At 41.0% G+C, this 19,528-nt stretch overlaps 1 protein-coding gene across 8 annotated transcripts in view; it reads right to left on the bottom strand.

The window, feature by feature from the left end:
- The window catches only part of PRKN (parkin RBR E3 ubiquitin protein ligase), a 1,325,586-nt gene that overhangs the window by 221,524 nt on the left and 1,084,534 nt on the right, over positions 1 to 19,528 (bottom strand). For all 8 annotated transcript variants that reach the window (XM_059940863.1, XM_059940861.1, XM_059940859.1 and 5 more), the window contains one exon: positions 2,903 to 3,052. In XM_059940863.1, coding sequence (XP_059796846.1) covers positions 2,903 to 3,052 — 150 coding nt within the window. The remainder of the gene's footprint in view (positions 1 to 2,902; positions 3,053 to 19,528) is intronic.

The following is a 19,528-nucleotide window of genomic DNA, read 5'->3' as shown; positions in this document are numbered from 1 at the left end:
TCACAGAAAAGCCCACTGGGATGTCCTGAACCACACACATCAAGTTCCCTGTACAGTGACCACAATATAAACAAATGGCATCAAATTACCATGTAGGGAAAGCAATTCTTTGAAGGGCTAAAATAGTGAGGCCTAGGTACCTAATTCCCTGCTGTAGATCTGGCTTGATTCAGGGGTATATTTTAGAATATTTGGAAGAGAGGATCAAACAAGTGTCCTGTAGTTAATTTTCCTTGAATATTAGGTCTTTCAGGTGAGCTTTTGATAAATACTGATTAAGCTTTTGATTAAATATTAAATAGATATATACATAATGCCAAGCACTGTTCTAAGCATTTTATATCCATTAGCTCATTTAATATTCATAATGGTCTCATACAGGGTCATTATAAGACACCGTATTTTAGAGGTGAGGAGACTGCGGCACAGAAAGGTTAGGACCACTGGTAGTTGATGGAGCCAGTATTTGGATCTAAGTCATACAACCCAATCTCCTTTTCAACCACTACAAGAATCCCAAAGGCATGTAAGTTGGGTTAACATCCTTTTGTGAAAGTTGAGGATTTGAAGAAAAAGAGCAATGATGAGGTCAATTTATGCCTTTGAGAAGGCAAAGCAAAAGGAATTTGCATCAGTCTGAAAAAGCTTACGGGGATTGGGGCATAAAAGGCAGGGAGGGAAAAGAAAGCATCAAGTTAAGTGCATAGTTTAGAAAATCATTTCTCTTTGTTCTTTTTTCAACTTCTTCAAATTACAAACAGTGGTGGTTCAAAATACGTCCATGTATTCCTTGGTACCCTTTCCTTTAAGATGGAGCCTAATTTCCTTCCCTTTGTGGGGGGTGCTGGATCTAGTACTCAGTGTTGACCAATGGAATAAAGCAGAAGTGATGGTGTACAGACTTGGAGAGCAGGTCACTGTGGCTTTATCTTTGCTCTGTCTGTTGGATCAGTTGCTCCAGGTAAGTTAACTACCATTCTGAGGACAAGTAGCCCAAGAAGAGAGCCATGTGGTGAGGGCCACTAGCCAGTGAGGAACTGAGGTATTTTTGGCCAAGAGTCATGTGGTCGAGCCATCTTGGAAGTGGATCTTCCAGCCCCAGTCAAGCCTTGGGTTAACTACAGCCGAGCTTGACTCCAACCTCATGGGACTCTCAGCCAGAACCACCCAGCTAAGCTACTCAGGGATTCCTGACCCTCAGAATCTGTGAGATTAAAATGTTTATTAATTAAAAGGTTCAAATTTGGGCTTCTTTGTTATGCAGCAATAGATAAGTAATATATGAAACAACAAGCATCCCCTACCACCCCCGCAATAACAAAACAGAATAAATAAAAATGAAACACATTGCCTAGAACTTCCAAAGAAACACCCTGAAGATAACCATTCTCCTTTAGGTAAGGGTTGCCCCCAAACTCTCTTAATCCAAAGATCTTAAAGCAATTCAATTTACTTCCAAGGTAATTTTCCATGATTTGGAGTTCAAATATGTGTGTCACTTATAATGTCACATCGTGTAGAAAAGGGAAGAGAAAGATGTTCAAATCTTAAATTACATAAACCTTCAAAATTCTTAGAGCAAGATGAACAACTGAATGCAGAAGATGGGTCAAAGGAACCCCCCAGCTTTAGAGAATGGAACAACAGGAGCAGTTAGCAGGTAGAAGCATATAATTGAGCCATTAGTTAAAAGCGATTGTAACTCTCGTTTTAAAAGAAAACATTTGCTAGAAATTCTGATCCCAGAATTTGGCAGCTTGCTGAGGCCACGTGCAATCGGTGCAGATTATACAGTAAACGATGAAGACTAAAGCTGGGAAGTGGAGTTTGATTTCCATAATTTCTAAGGCTAGCAGACATGACCTGAGTTTTCATCCTAATGCAATCACCATTATTAATCCAGAGGTATTTCCTTCTGCTTAGGCATCATGGTGCCTCTTTATTTCTCACCTTCCACTTACTCTGCTTTATCACTCAGCCCAGGGCTCGTTAAGCTGCACTCCATGACCGATACGGAGTTTTACGAAGGGTGACAGATGCCAGTTTATGCACAGGTAAATCACAACGCTCAGCCAAAAATTAGGCTTGGGTAATACCCCTCTGCCATCCATACCCCTCCGTCCACAAAACTCGTCATGAAGTTGCAATTTTAAAAGAAATGCTTTCCCATCACAATTCAATAACCTTTTTATAAGCACATACACTTCTTTTTCTGGCCTGCATGAAATTTAATATCAGGATTATTATCCATTTGTCATTTCAACCTATAACTTGGTCAGCCTATTTGCGTTTGATTTATGCTTCCCTCACCCCTTCGCTGTCAGCTCGCAGCCATAGATCCATTCAAGAAGCTGTCTAGGTCATATTGGTTTGACCTCTTAGAACAAACATTTTCTGTGTTTCTTATTCTGCTTCCCTAAGAGGCACCATTAAGTTTTGCTCATCTCGATTTAAAATGATTTTTATGACACAATAACATTTCAAGTTTTCCATATTAATCTTCATTTTATTTCTTGAACTACTTAGGCAAACAATGTTACTAAGACATCACGCTAAGATGAGGAATTCTCTTTCTCCTTCACTCCTGTCTACTTAATGCCTGAATTAAGAAATCACACATTTTTGCTCTGAATTAGCTGAGCACTGGAAGAAAAGTTTAAAAGGCTGACCAAGTAATTCACGTCTTAGAGTAAACACTTGGATAGCAATTAAAGCAGAAAATCTTACCTCCCCTTCAATACATATATATATATATAGTATCCTGTTAAGAATTTAAAAATCTATTTTCTTATATATCAAAGATGTCTGAGTCCAAATGGAAAATGAAAATAAAGCAATCTTAGCCAATTTGCCAAAGCAAACAAATACACGGTCAAGAGCCAGGGCTGTGGCTGGTACTCACCCCGCAGCCCAGGTCTCTGCCCCCTTCGCAGGTGACCTTCCTCTGGCTGGGCTCAGGAAGCAGCCCTGCTCCGCAGCCCGGGCTGGGGCACAACACGCCCCCCATCTGCAGCACGCACTCTTCGGCGCCATATTGCTGGTACCGGTTGTACTGCAAAGAGAAAGTGAGTTTTTCAAAGTGATAATACAGACACCAAGATGTGCTGTTCTACCAAAATGTTAATAGTTGGTGATTCGGGGGTTTTCTTGTTAGTCTGTTTCTGTAAAAACTGGGGGGGCTGGAGGTGGGTAAGGTGTGGTACAACCTAGAGAAAGTCTCCCAGTTCCAGCTGACAAAACAAATAAGTGAGGCATGGGTTCTTCGAATTTCTAGAAATTTATCCTCAAAAAATAGATTTTTCCAAGTTTGATTTTTTAAAATACTACTACCAATTGCATTTAGTAGACTTTACTACTACTACCAATTGCATTTAGTAGACTTTTTCATACAAATTTTAGGGAACGTATCTATACTTTAAGTTATGGACATTCATAACGCATCACTATCAATGTCATCACAGAGTATATTTTCATGCCTCTACTCAGGAGTCTATCGATTTTTTAAAACCGTTTTGAAAATAGGTCCCAGTGTTCCACCCCTGGTAACTGTTAGCAGCCCACATGGTATCAATGAGCATATTCAGCTTGACGAAGAAAGACTGCTGTTTTTCTGTTAAAGAATAAAATTTTCCTTTCATCATTATTCTTATTCTTAAAGCATGATTTCTTTTATCCCTGACTTCATTTCTCTGTGCCGTTGCTTGGCTCATTTCCCTTTAACGGTGTCCCCAGCTTGCAGAATAAACCTCAAATTGCACAGCACACTTTGCAAAGTCTTCCTTGTCACAGCCCTAAGTTATTGTTCTCCTTGCATTATTTGATCATACTCTCTTCTAAACTCAGATCAACTCAAATGGATCTGACAGTTAATTAATTCATGCAACATTTACTGAGCGCCTACTATGTGCCAGACACTACTGTGGGTGTTGGGAATACAACCCTAAACAAAACAGACATCTCTGCTCTCATCCATAAGACTAGAACAGTAAATATGGAAAGGTTAAACTATAGTATTTCAGATGGTGATAAGTGGGGAGGAGAATAAAAAACTAAGAAGAGATAGATCCTGGGGAAGATGGGAATTACAATTTTAAAGAGGTGATCAGGGAATAGGGAATGCCTTATGAAGAAGCTGCATTTAAGCCAACATCTGAAGGAGATTAGAAAAGCAAGCCACGTGCCACCTGGGGGAATGAGCTTTCCTGGCTGAATATGGAGCATTATAAAGGTCCAGAGGCTGCATGGGCTTGGGTTGTTTGAGGTACTGCAAAGAGGCCAGTGTGTCTGAAGTAAAGTGAATGGGCGTGTGTGTGTGTGGGGGGGTGGGTAATAGTAGATGAAGTCAGAGAGTTAATGGGGATCCAGGATGTATAGATCCCTGAAGGCCTTTATAAGAACTCTGGCTGTTATTCTGAGAGATTTGGGAACCACTGGGGACTTTCGAGCTGTGGATGACACAATGCGACTAATCTCTTAAAGATAGCCATCTGGCTGATATGTTCAGAATAGACTCGTGGGGACAAGGACGGAAGCAGGAAGCAGAGAAGCAGGTCAGAGGTTATTTCAGCAAGGTCCATGGAGAGATGGTGGTGGCTTGAATCAGGAAAGCAGTGATTGAGGTAGGGATGGAGCAGTGGTTGAGTTTTGGATATATTTTGAAGGTAGAAATGGCAAATTTTTTTAGGCAGGTTGGATATGTGGTGTGAGAGGAAAGGAAATCAAGCAGGAGGTAATGTTTTTCCCTGAGAAGACAGAGGGCAGGGAGAGGGCAGGAGAGACTATTACTGAGATGGGGGGACTTGGAAGAAGAAAGGTGTGTGTGTATTCGTGTGTGCCTATGTGTGTGTGTGTCTGTGTGTTTAGGGAGTTGAGAAAAGGAAGCATTATTTCTATTGTGCTCATATTCATTTTGAAAACCTCTTACACAGCTAAGTCAAAATGTTGAGTGGCTAGTTGAATGTATGGCTTTGGAATTTAGGAGAAAGTTGCGGGTTGTAGACACCGACTGTGAAGTCATAGGTGCACGTAGAGCTGGAAAGGAAAGGGGTAGCATCAGGCCTACTCTCCATTTTCTCATATTTCTGACCCCAGCAAAAAAAGAAAGATGCGTTGGTCAAATCCCCTTGTAAATATGCTAATGGTACTTATATACAATGGCATTTACTAGAAAAGAGTTCTTATCTATGGAATGCATTTAGCAGGAAACACTTGGTCTAAGTTTGCCTACAGTAAACTAGAATATATGAATTTATGAGGTAAGGCTCTCTGAAAATGTCATAAGCTATGCAATTATTAAGGGATAATGAAGACATTTCATCAAGTGATGAATGATGAGACAGTTTATATAACTGAGAGATTTCATGTTAGTGATCATTCCATGAACTTCCCGGAGACCTCATGTATTGACTCTTGCCTAGAGTACCTCCCAATATGCTGAGAAAGGACATGCATAGCTGTGTTAAATGAGGTGGAGTTTCCCTGTATTTTTTCTGTGTCACATCATTACCAGCATCCTGGAAGTTATTAGTAAAGATTGACACTGGGTTACATCTACGATTCTTGTAAGTCTGATTTGACAGTACGACCCTGTGTTATCTCAACAGCCATGAGACTGGATGAGATTACCTAACCTTTGTGGGGATGTGGAGAAGGAGCCAGCAGAGGAGACTGAGAAGAAGCAGCCTATTAGGCAGGTGGAAAATGAGAAGAATGTAGGTGTCCTGGAAGGCAAGGGAACACAGTATTTCAAGGAGGGTGTGTGTGCCATGATAAATTGTGTCAAAGGCTGCAGATAAGCCAATTACTGAACACTGGCTGTTGTTAGAATGGAGGTGCCACTGCGATCTCAACAGGGGCCATTTCAGTGGAGTCATGGAGCCAGAGGCCTTATGGGAGTGGAGTCAAGAGAGAACTGGAGGAGACAAATTCCAGGAGGTGAGGGTGGACACTTTTTTCTAGGAGTTTGACTGAAAGGGGCAGCAGAGACAGGCGGACAGCAGCTGGGAGGGCTGTGGGACTGTAAAGGGATTTTTGAAAATGGAGAAATAACAGGATGTTAGTAGGCTGAAGGGAATGAGTGAGAAGAGGATGGCAACTGATGACGCCCGTGAGTAGGTGAGGGAATGGGATCTAAAGGATGAGTAGAGGGTGAGGCCTCAGACAGGACGAGGGCAGAGTGCTGGGGCCCAGGTGCAGACAAAGGAGGTTTTGGAAATTTGAGACGAGCAGAAAAGGTACGAACGATAAAGGGGAGGGAATGTTTGGAGTCAGGATTATTGCTGGGCGGCACTAACAGCCCATTTGAACAGTGATTATGAATTTAGAGGAAGCTAGTCAGTAGAATTGCCTGCTTTTCTGCACCAACACTCAGCAGCACGTGCAGAGCAGACAGGAAGTTGGCTTTAAGCCAGGTGGAGTTTGGTCAGACTCGTATGAAGAAGCAAGCCATTCCTCCACCATTCCCACCCTTGTGTGGCTTTGGCACACAGCATCCCCTCATATCACCGTGAATGATTCCAATAAATATTTATTGAACTCCTCTGCTCAGCTCTGTACCACTGGACTGTTTAACCTTCTGTTTTGTCCTATCCAAAATGGGTACAAAGTTTCAGTTTTGAAAGATGGATACATTCTTGGGATCTCAGGTACAGCCTGGGGAACACAGCTAATAATTCTATATTGTAGACTTAAATTTGCTAAGAGGGTAGGTATTTCAGAACTACAGAGTTTTATGTAATATTTTCTGTTTTACATCTGTGTTGCCCTTTTTCTACACTGGTTCTCAAGAACGCAGAGAATAATAGAATCACAATGTTCCATAATAGCTCACTTGCTTTAGCTCACATTGTACACACCATGATTTTAGAATGAGAATAACAATATTATCACCATGAATGTGATTACTAAAAACTTCAAATATATTTTCATGTGCTCTACCCATTCTCCTGCCAAATTTTTCCAATAATAATACTGTATCTAAATTGTTGAAATATAGGGCCATTTCACACTATGCTTTCTTTCTCCTAATTCTCATGTAAGCTTAATGCTACACACACACACACACACACACACACACACACACACACTTAATACTCATCACCAGTCCTTATGTTAATGTCTGATCAGCAATTTGATTGTTTGAAGCTTGTTCTCTAGTATAAATTCCTCAGAAAGATCTCATTGGAAAAATATTCACTGAATTCTTGCTCAGTGACAGTTCATTTGGGGCCTTGATTCTTGAAAATGAGTTTGGCCGGTTATAAAGTCCTGGGTTCATATTTTTCCCCCTCAAGTATCTTAAATGTCTTACTCTATGTTCTGATGTAAAGTGTTATGGGCAAGCCTATGACAATCTAATTTTATTTTTTTCCTTTATAAGTGAATTGAGCTTTTTGTTCAGATGCCCAAAGGATTTCTTTTTCTTTTTCTTTAGAATCTAGTAATTTTATTAGAATATGTCTTGGTGCTGGTCATTTTCTGATCAATATTCACATGCATGCTATGTCAGGAACGTTGTACTGAATTTAATTTTTTAGTATTTGCTCCATTCTCTTGCTTTGATGTTTTTCTTATGGGCTTTCTAGTGTACATATATTGGATTTTCTTTACCTAATTTCTAAATCAATCAACTTCTCTGGACTGATTTAGAAGTTGGGTAAAGTTAGTTTATCTTACTTGATTTTCATTTTTTAGAATTTTCTTTCTTTTCACTTTCTATTTCTCTTAAGACTATGTCTGTTGTTATTTATTTGTACTTGTGAAATTTCTTAATAACTTAGTTCCCTTTGGAATAGTTATTTTAGTTTTCACCCAACTGGTGGGCATGACCAGCTGACACACTCTCACTGTCTCTCAGGACAATGTTCTGCTCTTCACTCTGCATCTCCTCTTAAAAACTTTGTGTGGGATTTGACCTTGTTTCTTTTCTGTTGGGATTTTACTTTGTTCCTTTCTGTCGCTCATCTTTACATGAAATTAGTTCTGAAATTTTAGGAGGAAGAAGGATTCAGAATAGCTCTTAATGGCTCTACAGTTTCCTATTTGGTTTTTTGGGCAGTGTTAAAAAATATGAGGGCTCAATTTCTGTGATCTCCCAACTCTGTTACCCCATTTTCTACTGGACTTTCTCTTTCCCTTTACTCAGTGAGGGGCTTTGTCCTGACAGAGGTCTTTGACTGGTTACTGGTTTTGTGAGTCATGGGACCTACGTGCTCCAGCCCCTCAGACCTCCCTGTAGACCCTCTGCACTCCCCGCTTTCCTTCACGTATTTGCATTCCTGAATTCAGCACAGTATCTTGTCCATAGTTGGTACACAATAAATAGTTGTAGGATGAATTAATAAAATTTAACTCCATTCTTAAAGAATTCTAATAAAATAATCAATGACAATGGGAATTAATAACAGAGTGGTATAGGATGATTTTTACCTACATAAATTATTTTCTAGTTTAAATAAATTGATCTTAAGTCATTAGCTATTTACTGATTTGATGACAGATCACCTATCTATTTAATTTAGTTAAGCAATTTTATTACTACGATAATATTTTTTCTAGGATGAAGTTAACCTATTAACCTATGGATAAAGTGCACTAACACTATAGAAATTCTTGCTGACTACATGTGTTACAGTCTCAAATTCTGACGGAATGTGTAAACTATGTTCCTCTTTCCATTCATTAACTAAGGAATTTATAAGAAATAACTTTATTATATTCAATCTATATTACAATTCCTTTTCTAAAGGAAGACAGATATTTTAGCTTACATGTCTGGTAATTTCTGATTAAAAAGTACACACAACATCTGAATCAAAACCTACAATTACTCAATGCATTTCTTTTTTTTAACATTGTGAAATGTATAAGAAAAACATTTGACCTAGACCAATAATGTTCTAGTATTCATAGAAAGTTTAATATCCTAAGGAAACAATTTAGACATGTAATTACATATATGTCATTAGCAGAGATCTTTATGTAGTTTTCTTTAAGATATGACCCACAGTTTCATAGATTCCTTTCAACCACTTACTGGCACAAAGTTGATAGTGCACTGGAAGAAACATACTATGTACTTACTGGAGAGTTGTGACAAGTTAGCACGAAGTAGAGCAGAATGTCTGTACTCATCTGAGTGTAAAATACACACAATAGTGGTAAAGTGATAAATGGACTGCAAATGGTGGAAAGGAACAATGACTGATCCTTTGACACTACTTGTGTTACTTCCTAGGGCTTTTTTACTTATCACTGTTGAATAGCATTTATAAATAGAACTAACTTGGAGGAATGTGATTAATTTGTAACGTGAACTAGGTCTGTATGGAGTCCATTCTCAGGTGAGCTCAAAAGCAGCAAATTCTCTAAAAATCACTTAGGCATTGTTTGTCTTTGGAATCACAGTGAGCATCTATGTGTGTGCTTGTGTTCGTGTAGATAGGTATATTAATACTTACTTGCCAACTTATGCTGTTTAAGCTGTTAATAAAACTAGTTTGCAAATTTCTAGATATACTTCCATAAAGTGGATACTCCACAGACAGATAACTAAGATAATTTAGACATGACAGGATATTTGCAAAAATTGTTTAAAATAAATGTTAATATTAACAAAGCATACTGTTCTGCACCTAAGAAAAAAAATAAAAAGTTCCTCCTACATTTTGTCAGATTATAGTGAAAATACATTCTGTTAGATGACTTATCTAGGTAAAATCTCAACTCATTGGTATGGTTTATATTTTATTTATTTGGGGAATAAATTATTCAGTTTTTACGTGTATGCTCATGGATTCTCTTAAGAACAGGAAATATTCATTTTAAAGTATAAAATTCACAGAAGTTTCAATAAACTCATATCTTAAGAATCTAAAAATGAGTCAGGCTAGAGCATAATCAAATAGAGGTTGCACTTTGGTGGTCTGCTGCTAGTTGGAAGAGTTGGGTTGGGTAGAATAATGTTCTATAATGAAGCCAGGGTCCCAGGTCCCATGGAGGCCAGTTAGTTTCCCCTTCCTTGCCGGCCACTGTCTCTATGCTAAGTGCAAGTGGTGACCCGCGGGGTCAGGCTGGGGAGGAACTGGGCCCAAATACCCCACACTGCTGGAAAACCACTCAAAAGGCCTGTCCTGTGGAGGAGGGCACAAATGGCTCTTTGTGATGTTTAATTCCCATGCTTTCCTAAGAAAAGACAGTAAGAAGGAAGCTAAATTTTAAAACTGCAAGAAATCTGAAGCACAGGGATACTTAGGTAAAACTAAATCTGGGAAAACAGGCAAATGTTCTGTCAAAATGAGTTGAAGCTTGTCAGCAATCCATGGCAGCCTTTCAAATCCTCTGAGCAGGAAAGGGGGCTGTTTTTGCTCTGCTGTGGAATTTTCCAGAGTATCCTTTTGGGGGCACTCAGGTACAGCTACAAAAGCAACCCCTACACAGGCTGTTCTTGCTTTTCCCCCACTAAATTCTGGCTTCTGTGAAGTCTTAGCCACAAGCACCCGGGGATTCCCTCCCAGGACCTGTCTCCTGCTCTCCCCCTGGAGGAGAGAAATCCCCATCAGAGATACCATTCACTGAATTACCACTCTGTGCCAAGGGCTGTGCCCACACTTTGCCTATGCATTTCACTCTCCGTCTATCCTGGAAGTGACAGGTGAGGTCACTGAGTCACAGAGACATTCAGTCCTTCACTGTGGTTCACACGGGCAGGGACTCAGGGCTGTGGCTATAAAAGACCACCCTTTCCCCGATACCAAGCTGCCTCCACTTTCTTTCTTTTTTTCCCTTTTATTAAAAAAATTCAGCTCACTATTCCTTCGTTATCATTGAGAAACTAATGAAAAACGGTTTATTACAGCACTTCATCTTTGGCTAAAAAAAGTCTAAAATAACTTTTTAGAGGAACATGAATTTATGATTAATCCATTTCCCAGTGCTAAGTAGAGAATGCCCTATTTTCTATATGTGTTAGAATTTTAAAAAACACTCCTTAAGTTCTCAGTAATCTTAATCTTATTTTTCTTCATGCGCAGGTAGTTAGCCCCGGGGAGTTGGTGACAGCCCCTCTGGAGGTGCCTGTCACATTGCTGTTTGTATTCTCAGTTTTGTTGCTAATAATGTACTTTTCATCCCTGGACATCTGTCATCGACTGATGAAGTAAACTGGCTAGAGAAAGGGCTGGACCTTTTTCACCGCCTAGAAAAAACCATCATTAGGATGGCTGAAATTAAATGCGAAGAGAAAACAGATCAAACAACACCTGAAATATAATTAGAGCAACAGACTGTCTCCTGGATTGCAATTTACAAGGTTTTTCTTTTTCAGATGTTTCAGACGACATGATGCCAAAAAATATCTCAACTTCTAGTAGCCGTGGAATCTTCCGGAAAGGAGGTCAAAACCGATTGGCTTGTTTGTCCCTTCTCCACGCTGTGGGCCATGCAGTGCCCCACAGGAAGGGTGAGGCTGTGAAAGTAGATACTTGCAAACCGTTTTCCTTGAAGGAGTTTCTACTGAGGGCGTGACTTCAGAGACTTCTGGAAGCTTTGCAAACGGGTCTGCTAAGCACACCTCCTGATGGGGCACTCGGCAGAGGGCAAGGCTGTCTGCGGGCACAAATCATTTTCCCCTTTACTACAGTCCCTGAGAAGTGGTTCTGCGCAGTGCTGTTAGTCTCCAAATCCAAGAGCCTCACCCTCAGAGAAGTGGAACTTCCCTGAGAGGGTGTGGTATTGCCACCTGCGCCCTCCTCCTCCCGGTCTCTTCCTGGGCTTTGCTTCTCTAACATGGGATGTTCACATCTCTCCCTTCTGCTCATCGTCCAGTCTGGAGGCAACTATACTGGTTTCAAGGTGATTATGAGGCCAATGGAAGGGGAAGAGTGACATATCATCGTCTGGAAGTTTTGTGTAAGGCTTCAGTTTGAAGCAATGAAACGGGTTATTTCCACTGCACATCTAATGTACTGATTTGAACTTTGATGACGTAAATAATTTAAAAAATGATCTTCTTGATTAAATTACATGGATTTACATTTATAACTATCTTTCCCTGGTGTCAGCAAGCCTATGATACCAAGGAAACTTTCTGAAGTGAAGGCCAAGTAAGTTGCCTTAATGCCCAAGAGACACACTTGGGATGATAAGAGCCAGGGGAGACAGCAACAGCCAGGTGGCCTGGTTGTGCACCTACTTCCCTCCAAAGGTCGTCAGGATTCATTCCACCACGCCTCACATCATTACTGACTTCTGAGACTTAGGCATCCGCTACTATTCTCATTCCCGTAAAGGTCTCGATATTCTCCAATGTGAGCCTCCCTTCTCCCCTCAGCCCTTTCTCTTTGTCCCCTGGAATTCCTGCTCCACAATGAACAAGCTCTCCCATATAATCAGGCTTTTCAAAGGTTTCTCTCTCCTACCCGATGTAACTGAAACTGGTCCATCTCCTTGCAACCCTCTAAAACGAAGGCTGCTTTTTGTTTCAGGTGTATACACTTGAAGGCCAGAGTCGGAGCTGGTTGTCTCCTGGCTCCTCACTGACATTCCTAAACCCTTGCTCCCCTCTCTCTTGCAAAACCCCACCCCACTGCTCCTCTGAAACCTATGCCATCTGGCTATGTACTCCTGTCCTCTCCCCACTGCCACCACCTGCAATGGACATAGGTGGATAAGCCCCTCATTCTTGGGACTTCAACTCCTAGTTCATGATTTTCATTTCTGCCCCTATTCTTCTCATCATTCTGGGGATTGAACTGTCCATCCACCAACCTCTTCTTTCAGTTCCTTTACCTTCTCATCTCTGGGGACATTTTCAAAAAAATTCTTCTACTGTTACAATTCATTCCTGGGCCTTGGCATCATGAGAAATTGTACCACCTCTGAAATCCGAATTCTAAATATGTCTCTTTCCAACCATCATCTCCTGTCTTTCCTTTGCTGGTACTCTTACTGAAGTATGAACATTGCTTAAGTTCTTCAACTTCATTGAGAATTCTCATGAACTGACCTAATACTTTCTCCCCGGCCACTGTTGCTTTCTCTTAAATTACTCATCACAGACTTCAAATGAGCATTTACAACTTCTTCATGATTGTATTATGTTTCTCTAGTAGCATGTTTTCTCGTCTTTCTTCCCATACTGCTCATATCCCACCACTTTCCTCTCTGGACATCTTACTTCATACTTCACTAAGACAGAAGTCATGAATGAGGTATTCATTTATTGGGCAAATATTTACTAAGCATCTTCTTTTTAAAAAATTTTTTTATTTTATTTATTTTATACAGCAGGTTCGTATTAGTCATCTATTTTATACATATTAGTGTATATATGTCAATCCCAATCTCCCAGTTCATCCCACCCCACCCCCCCGCTTCCCCCCTAGTGTCCATACGTTTGTTCTCTACAGCTGTGTCTCTAGTTCTGCTTTGCAAACCAGTTCATCTGTACCATTTTTCTAGATTCCACATATATGTGTTAATATATGATATTTGGGGCTTCCCTGGAGGCACAGTGGTTGAGAGTCTGCCTGCCAGTGCAGGGGACACGGGTTCGAGCCCTGGTCTGGGAAGATCTCACATGCCGCGGAGCAACTAGGTCCGTGAGCCACAGTTACTGAGCCTGCGCGTCTGGAGCCTGTGGTCCGCAACAAAGTGAGGCCGCGGTGGTGAGAGGCCCGCGCACCGCAATGAAGAGTGGCCCCCACTTGCCGCAACTAGAGAAAGCCCTAACACAGAAACGAGGACCCAACACAGCCATAAATAAATAAATTAAATAAATTTAAAAATATATATATATATGATATTTGTTTTTCTCTTTCTGACTTACTTCACTCTGTATGACAGTCTCTAGGTCCATCCATGTCTCCACAAATGACCCAGTCTCATTCCTTTTTATGGCTGAGTAATATTCCATTACATACATGTACCACATCTTCTTTATCCATTCATCTGTTGATGGGCATTTAGGTTGTTTCCATGACCTGGCTATTGTAAATAGTGCTGCAGTGACCAATGGGGTGCATGTGTCTTTTTGAATTATGGTTTTCTTAGGGTATATGTCCAGTAGTGGGATTGCTGGGTCATATGGTAGTTCTATTTTTAGTTTTTTAAGGAACCTCCATACTGTTCTCCATAGTGGCTGTATCAATTTACATTCCCACCAACAGACTAAGCATCTTCTATGTGTCAAGCCATCTATGTGGAGAAGCTGCAGCAGTGAAAAATGTGTCTGCCTTAATGGAGCCATTAGACGCCAACTTTCCCCTCCCCATCACTACACGTGCCAACATACCAGCACCCACACTCACCTGTTCCTTTCTGTCTTCTTACAACAAAGAAAGTGGCTTTTTCCCTGTTAAGGGTCAATTACTCTCGCTGTGGACCCAAAACAAACCCTTCTCACCTTCTAAAGTACTTCCCTTCTTTAGCTAGTTCATCTATCTCTTGAATCATCAAATAATCCACCTCTACTGGATCATTTCAATGAGCATAAAACAAGTTCTAGCCTCCTCAGTCTGTAAAGCACCCTCCTGCTACTGATGCATTTCCTTTTTCCTTTTCATAACAAAACTTCTAGAAGAAATTGACTACGCTTTGCTGACTCTTCATCCCATAAAAATCTGCCTCTTGCCTCCAACTCTCCACCAAAACTACTTGTTACGGTCACCCATGATTTCCATGTTGCCGTATGCAAAGGACAACTGGCTGACACCATCTTATTCAGCTTTTCAATAGCATTAATGTAAACAGCCACTTCTTCCTCTGGGAAACACTTCCTTTCTTGGCTCCATCATGACATATCTCTGGATTTTCTTCTACTTTAACTTGAGGCTCCTTCTTGGTCTCCTTTGCCGGCTGCCACTCTTTTACCAAGTTTCCAAATGTTGGTTCTCCTTAGGGTTCATCTGTGGTCTCTCCTCTCTTACCTACTTTTGGCAACCGCCATGGATTTAAAATACCACCTACATGCCAGCAACTCCAAATTTATCTATCTCTGACCCCTGACCCCCCTCTCCTCTGAGCTCCAACTCACACATCCAAATCCCTACTTGTCTCCTTCTCAATGCTTCAGTCATATCAGAGATATTCAGAATTGAAGCCTGATTTCATGCTTTCATCTTCACCTTCCTACCATCAAACCTATCTCAGTAAATAGAGCTGTAGGATTCCTTCATTTCCTTGACTCATAGCTAATCAACCACCACGACCTTTAATTCTACCTCTGAATAGTCACTTCTTTCTGTTTCCTCTGCCAATCATCTTCATCCAGACCATGTCCATATTGCAACAAAACTGACATTCTTAGAATGTAACTTGGATAATGCCAGCCCCCTGCTTAAACTTTTAAGGATTCCCCATTGAATTTAGAATAAAATCCAAACTCTTGACCATGGCCCACTTGGTCTAGATGGTTTTTATCGTTCATCACAGTCCCTCTTGCTCATTGTTTTCCAGACACATTAATTTTATTTAGTGGCTTGAACCAAGCAAGCTCTTCACCTCCTCTGGGGCTACTGAACACGTGCTTTCCTCTGCTTGGAAGGCTCTTCTCCCCCAAGCCCTGTGATCCTAGCTCACTCCATGGTGGGTGTCCTCTCAACTTTCATGTTTCAGAGGTCCTGACTCCTTATCCAAAATAGGTTACATCTTAGCATTTATCATGATTTGTACCTGTGACTTCCTTGTTTACCGTTTTACCCAACACTAGCACAATAACAGTACAAAAAGGTATTCAGAAATGTTTGTTGAATAAATGAAGATTGTTTCCTTAAAATTCTGGTGATTAAACCCAAAGAGGAGGAAGCTGGTAAAAGTGGAAGTACGTCTGAAATGCAGTTTTTCTGAAGACTCTCCAAATCCTGTGGACTTACAGATATCATACCTGTTTTCTTTAGGGCTCACCTAGAAATTTAGAGTAGCTTTACTTACCTGCAGGGTGATAATATCTTTGCCAAGTAGTTTGGCCTTGGTGGGTGTGGGTGAGGGGGATGAAAGGTGCTTTATGAATGTGAATCGTAAACACAAATCAGAGACAGGGCCCAGAGCTAAAGTAAATGTAATATGTTACATTCCAAGAGTTTTAATTGCATTTTTATATTAGGAAGGTAATGATTTATAGTGTTTATAATGATTTATTTTTAATCCAGATCTCAAAAAGCAAGTGCCTATTCAAAGTCAATGAAAACGGAAAGGAATCACATACAAAAAATTAGATAGCTGGTCAGCATCTCTACCATCCAGTAATGAATTCAGCAATTAACCAGTATCTGTACAGGTTTTATCAACTCACTTTTAAGTGAATGTTACACTGATTTTACTTTATTTTATTATTTTTTCTTTTCCATTATAGTTTATTACAGGATATTGAATATAGTTGCCTGTTACTCTGATTTTAGTGTCTACTTTGTTGCTACTAGTTCAGTCTATTGATAAGAGTGTGAATAGTATTTAAATCAGAAACATTTTAGTGCAGTACTTAATATTTGCAACTTACTTTGCAATCTTATTTATTTACAAAAGTTCTAAGAGATGACTGAGCATTACTCTTCCTTTTTGACAAACCGAAAAGCCAACTTAGAGACTACAATGATTTGTCCGAGGGAACTTGTAACACACAATAAAAAATTCTGTTTCATCAAGTAATCTAAGTTGCCTCAAGCATCCAGAGACAGCCTGAGAGTTTCAGCAGCTCCGGCTAAGGCCGCCCACCCACCCTGGCAGGAGCGGTGGGGCTGGAACTTTCTGCTCCCTCTCCGGACTTCGTGCCACCAGCTGCCCTGAGGCCACTACGTTTTGTCATGTATCATCAGCCCGGAAATATCCCTGGCTGATGTGACCTGTTTGTATCCATCACCAAGAGATCCTTGGCTCCCTTGTCACTTCTCCGGTCTGACCCTCCACCCTACACACAGCTCTGTCCATCCCTTTTCCCTACCCTGTCCTTCAGCTGCCCCAACTCCCGCCTCTGAGCTTGGGGAACTCGGAGTCAGTCAGCAGTAACTGCCCTGTAACTTACACTCTCTCAGTGTTTTTCTCACGTTCTTCCCTCACTGAACTTGACTCACACCTCAGGACACTGCTTCCCCTGCAGCCCCTCAGATGTTTTCTCCACTGCACCCTCTGCACCACCGAGTATTGACCTGCGACACCCCAAGTAGAACAGTTTTCCTTTCTCCTTCTAAAACTCTCCAGCTGTGATTTTCAAACCGCACTTTGTGCTCTATTTCTCATTTGCAGTCAGCTACTGATGCCCACCTCCCTCAGTCCCTCCCTCCGTACCCTGTCCTGTTTCTAGAAGCCTCAGTTTTTGACTCACCAGAACTCTCTCCAAGTCCGCTCTGGTGACAATTCTGGAGGATCTCAGGGTCCACATGGGCCATACTTCCAACACCCTGGCTTTTTAAGTCCATGCTCTCAACTTCTCCAGTCATCTTGTCGGCTACCTTAACTCAGTCAGCAACATTCCTGGTCCTCCCCTGACCCTGTCATTTCCAGTCACTGCACCATCTCCACAATCTCAATGTCAAGTATTCCATTCTTCGGCCAACACCTACTTTTCCAGCTAAACCCTTCTAAAACCCAAACTCCAAAGATTCCTTGAACCCACTGGGACCTGTAGCCGGTGGATCCTCCCACCTCTTCCCCGTCCCTCTCTCCTCTCATCCCTCTTCTCTGCTTACCCAGCTGAGATCTCAGGCTCAGTCATTATACTCACTCCCTTAGGTCTGCCCAGAGCTCCTCTGCCTCTCTCTCGTTTTTGTTTTACTCGTGTGGCTGGTTAAACTTGACCCTCTGCTTTTGCTGCGTCTGTGTCTACACAGTTCAGTGTGACAGAAAAATAGCCAGGCTGATTGATCTCGCTCCAAATTCATTCGTTTCTCACACTTATTCACTCCCCACCCTCCTAAATGACACTTTCATCATCCTTTCCTATCTCTGTAAAACTCTTCCTCCATCTTCCCTCTCAACTGATGACTTTGCTTCCTATTTCACCGAGAAAAGAGAAACACCAGCAAAAATCTTCCTACATATTCTGCTTTTCCCATTGCTACGAGGTTGAGCTGTCTCCACTCTTGTCTCCGGCCAAACCTTAACTCTGCTAGCTGTCGAATCAAGGACATTGCTCCTGAAATTCTCCCCTCTCCTCTGCATCATCAATCTCCCTGTTCCTCTGCAGAATCATTCCCATCAGCACGTAAACATGGTATTTTTTTTCTATAAAAAAGAAAAATTTCTTGATCTCACATTCTCTACCCCCAGCTACCCCATTTCTTTGTTTTCATCTCGCTAAATTCCTAAAAAAAAAAAAAAGGTATCTGGATTTCCTCTCTCCCCTTCTTCTCCCCTCTCCATTGAACCCAATCCAGGCAGACTTTCACCCTCACCAGTCCACTGGTCAAGGTCACAATGGCCTCCAAGTTTCAAATTCCACTGCTCACTTCCCATCTGCATCCTGCTTGCTCAGCGCGTGGCATGAACGGTCAGTCCTCCTCCTAGACACACTTTGTTCCTTCGGCTCCCAGTTTACATGCTCCTGGATTTCTTCCCACTTTATTCCAACCACAACATATATTTTATATTTTATAATATTTTTTACATAAAATAAGCATTACATATGGTTGCTTCAAAACTTCTGTACTCACTTTACTCTCTACCTGGGAACCTCTTCCCAGATGTCACCATGATGCTTCCCTTCGCACCTTTGAGGTCCTCATGCACCTAGTACCTGCCTCAGTGAGACCTTTCCTGACCACCTTGTATAAAATCTCAGCTCCCCCAACTGCCAGCACTCATTATCCTTCTTTTTGGTTTTACTTTTCTCCATGGCAATGATAACCAACTAACATATTATATACTGAACATGTTTGTATGCGTGTAACATAATAGCCTTCCTCAACTAGAATGTGAGCCTGATAGGGCTTTCTTTTTCACTCCTCTGTCCCTGTAACCAAGAATGGCATACAGCACATGAGTAGGTGCACAGTTAAGTATTCATCGAATGAAAGGAAAGAAGAAAGGAAGGAAATGTGGTTTTTCAGGAAATAAAAATCAATATTGCTGTGATGCACTAAGTGACCATGTAGCACAACTGATCAGAGTAATATTGATTTTGATTATGGCTTGATTAAATGTCTAGGAAAATGCAAAGTGGCTTGAATTTTATGCAACTCTAAGGAGATGATTATAGTTGGCTTCTTTCCCTACTAATCATCCAATGACTCTAAAACAAACATGGAAACAATTTGCAAATATTGGTACAAGTTAGAAGAGAAGCTTCCATTATCTGAGCAGAAATCTCAGGGTAACAATCAATGATTCTTGCTATAAGAAATCTCTCAGGCTTTCACAGGAAAATAGCTGTGAGATACAGGTGTTTTCATAAATAGGTATGTTTGGGGTCTGTTATCAGCTCTTACCTGCAATGGAGGATAATTGATTTTGCTTGTATTTGAATAAATATCCGTGCTCCCTATTCTGGAAATTTACAGTATGAAAACATGAATGACACACACTGTAACCTGCTAATTCA

This window comes from Balaenoptera ricei, chromosome 12 (assembly GCF_028023285.1).
Source record: "Balaenoptera ricei isolate mBalRic1 chromosome 12, mBalRic1.hap2, whole genome shotgun sequence".
Lineage (NCBI taxonomy): Eukaryota > Metazoa > Chordata > Mammalia > Artiodactyla > Balaenopteridae > Balaenoptera > Balaenoptera ricei.
Note: the sequence above shows the minus strand (reverse complement) of the source record. Positions and strands in the feature narration are given on the sequence as shown.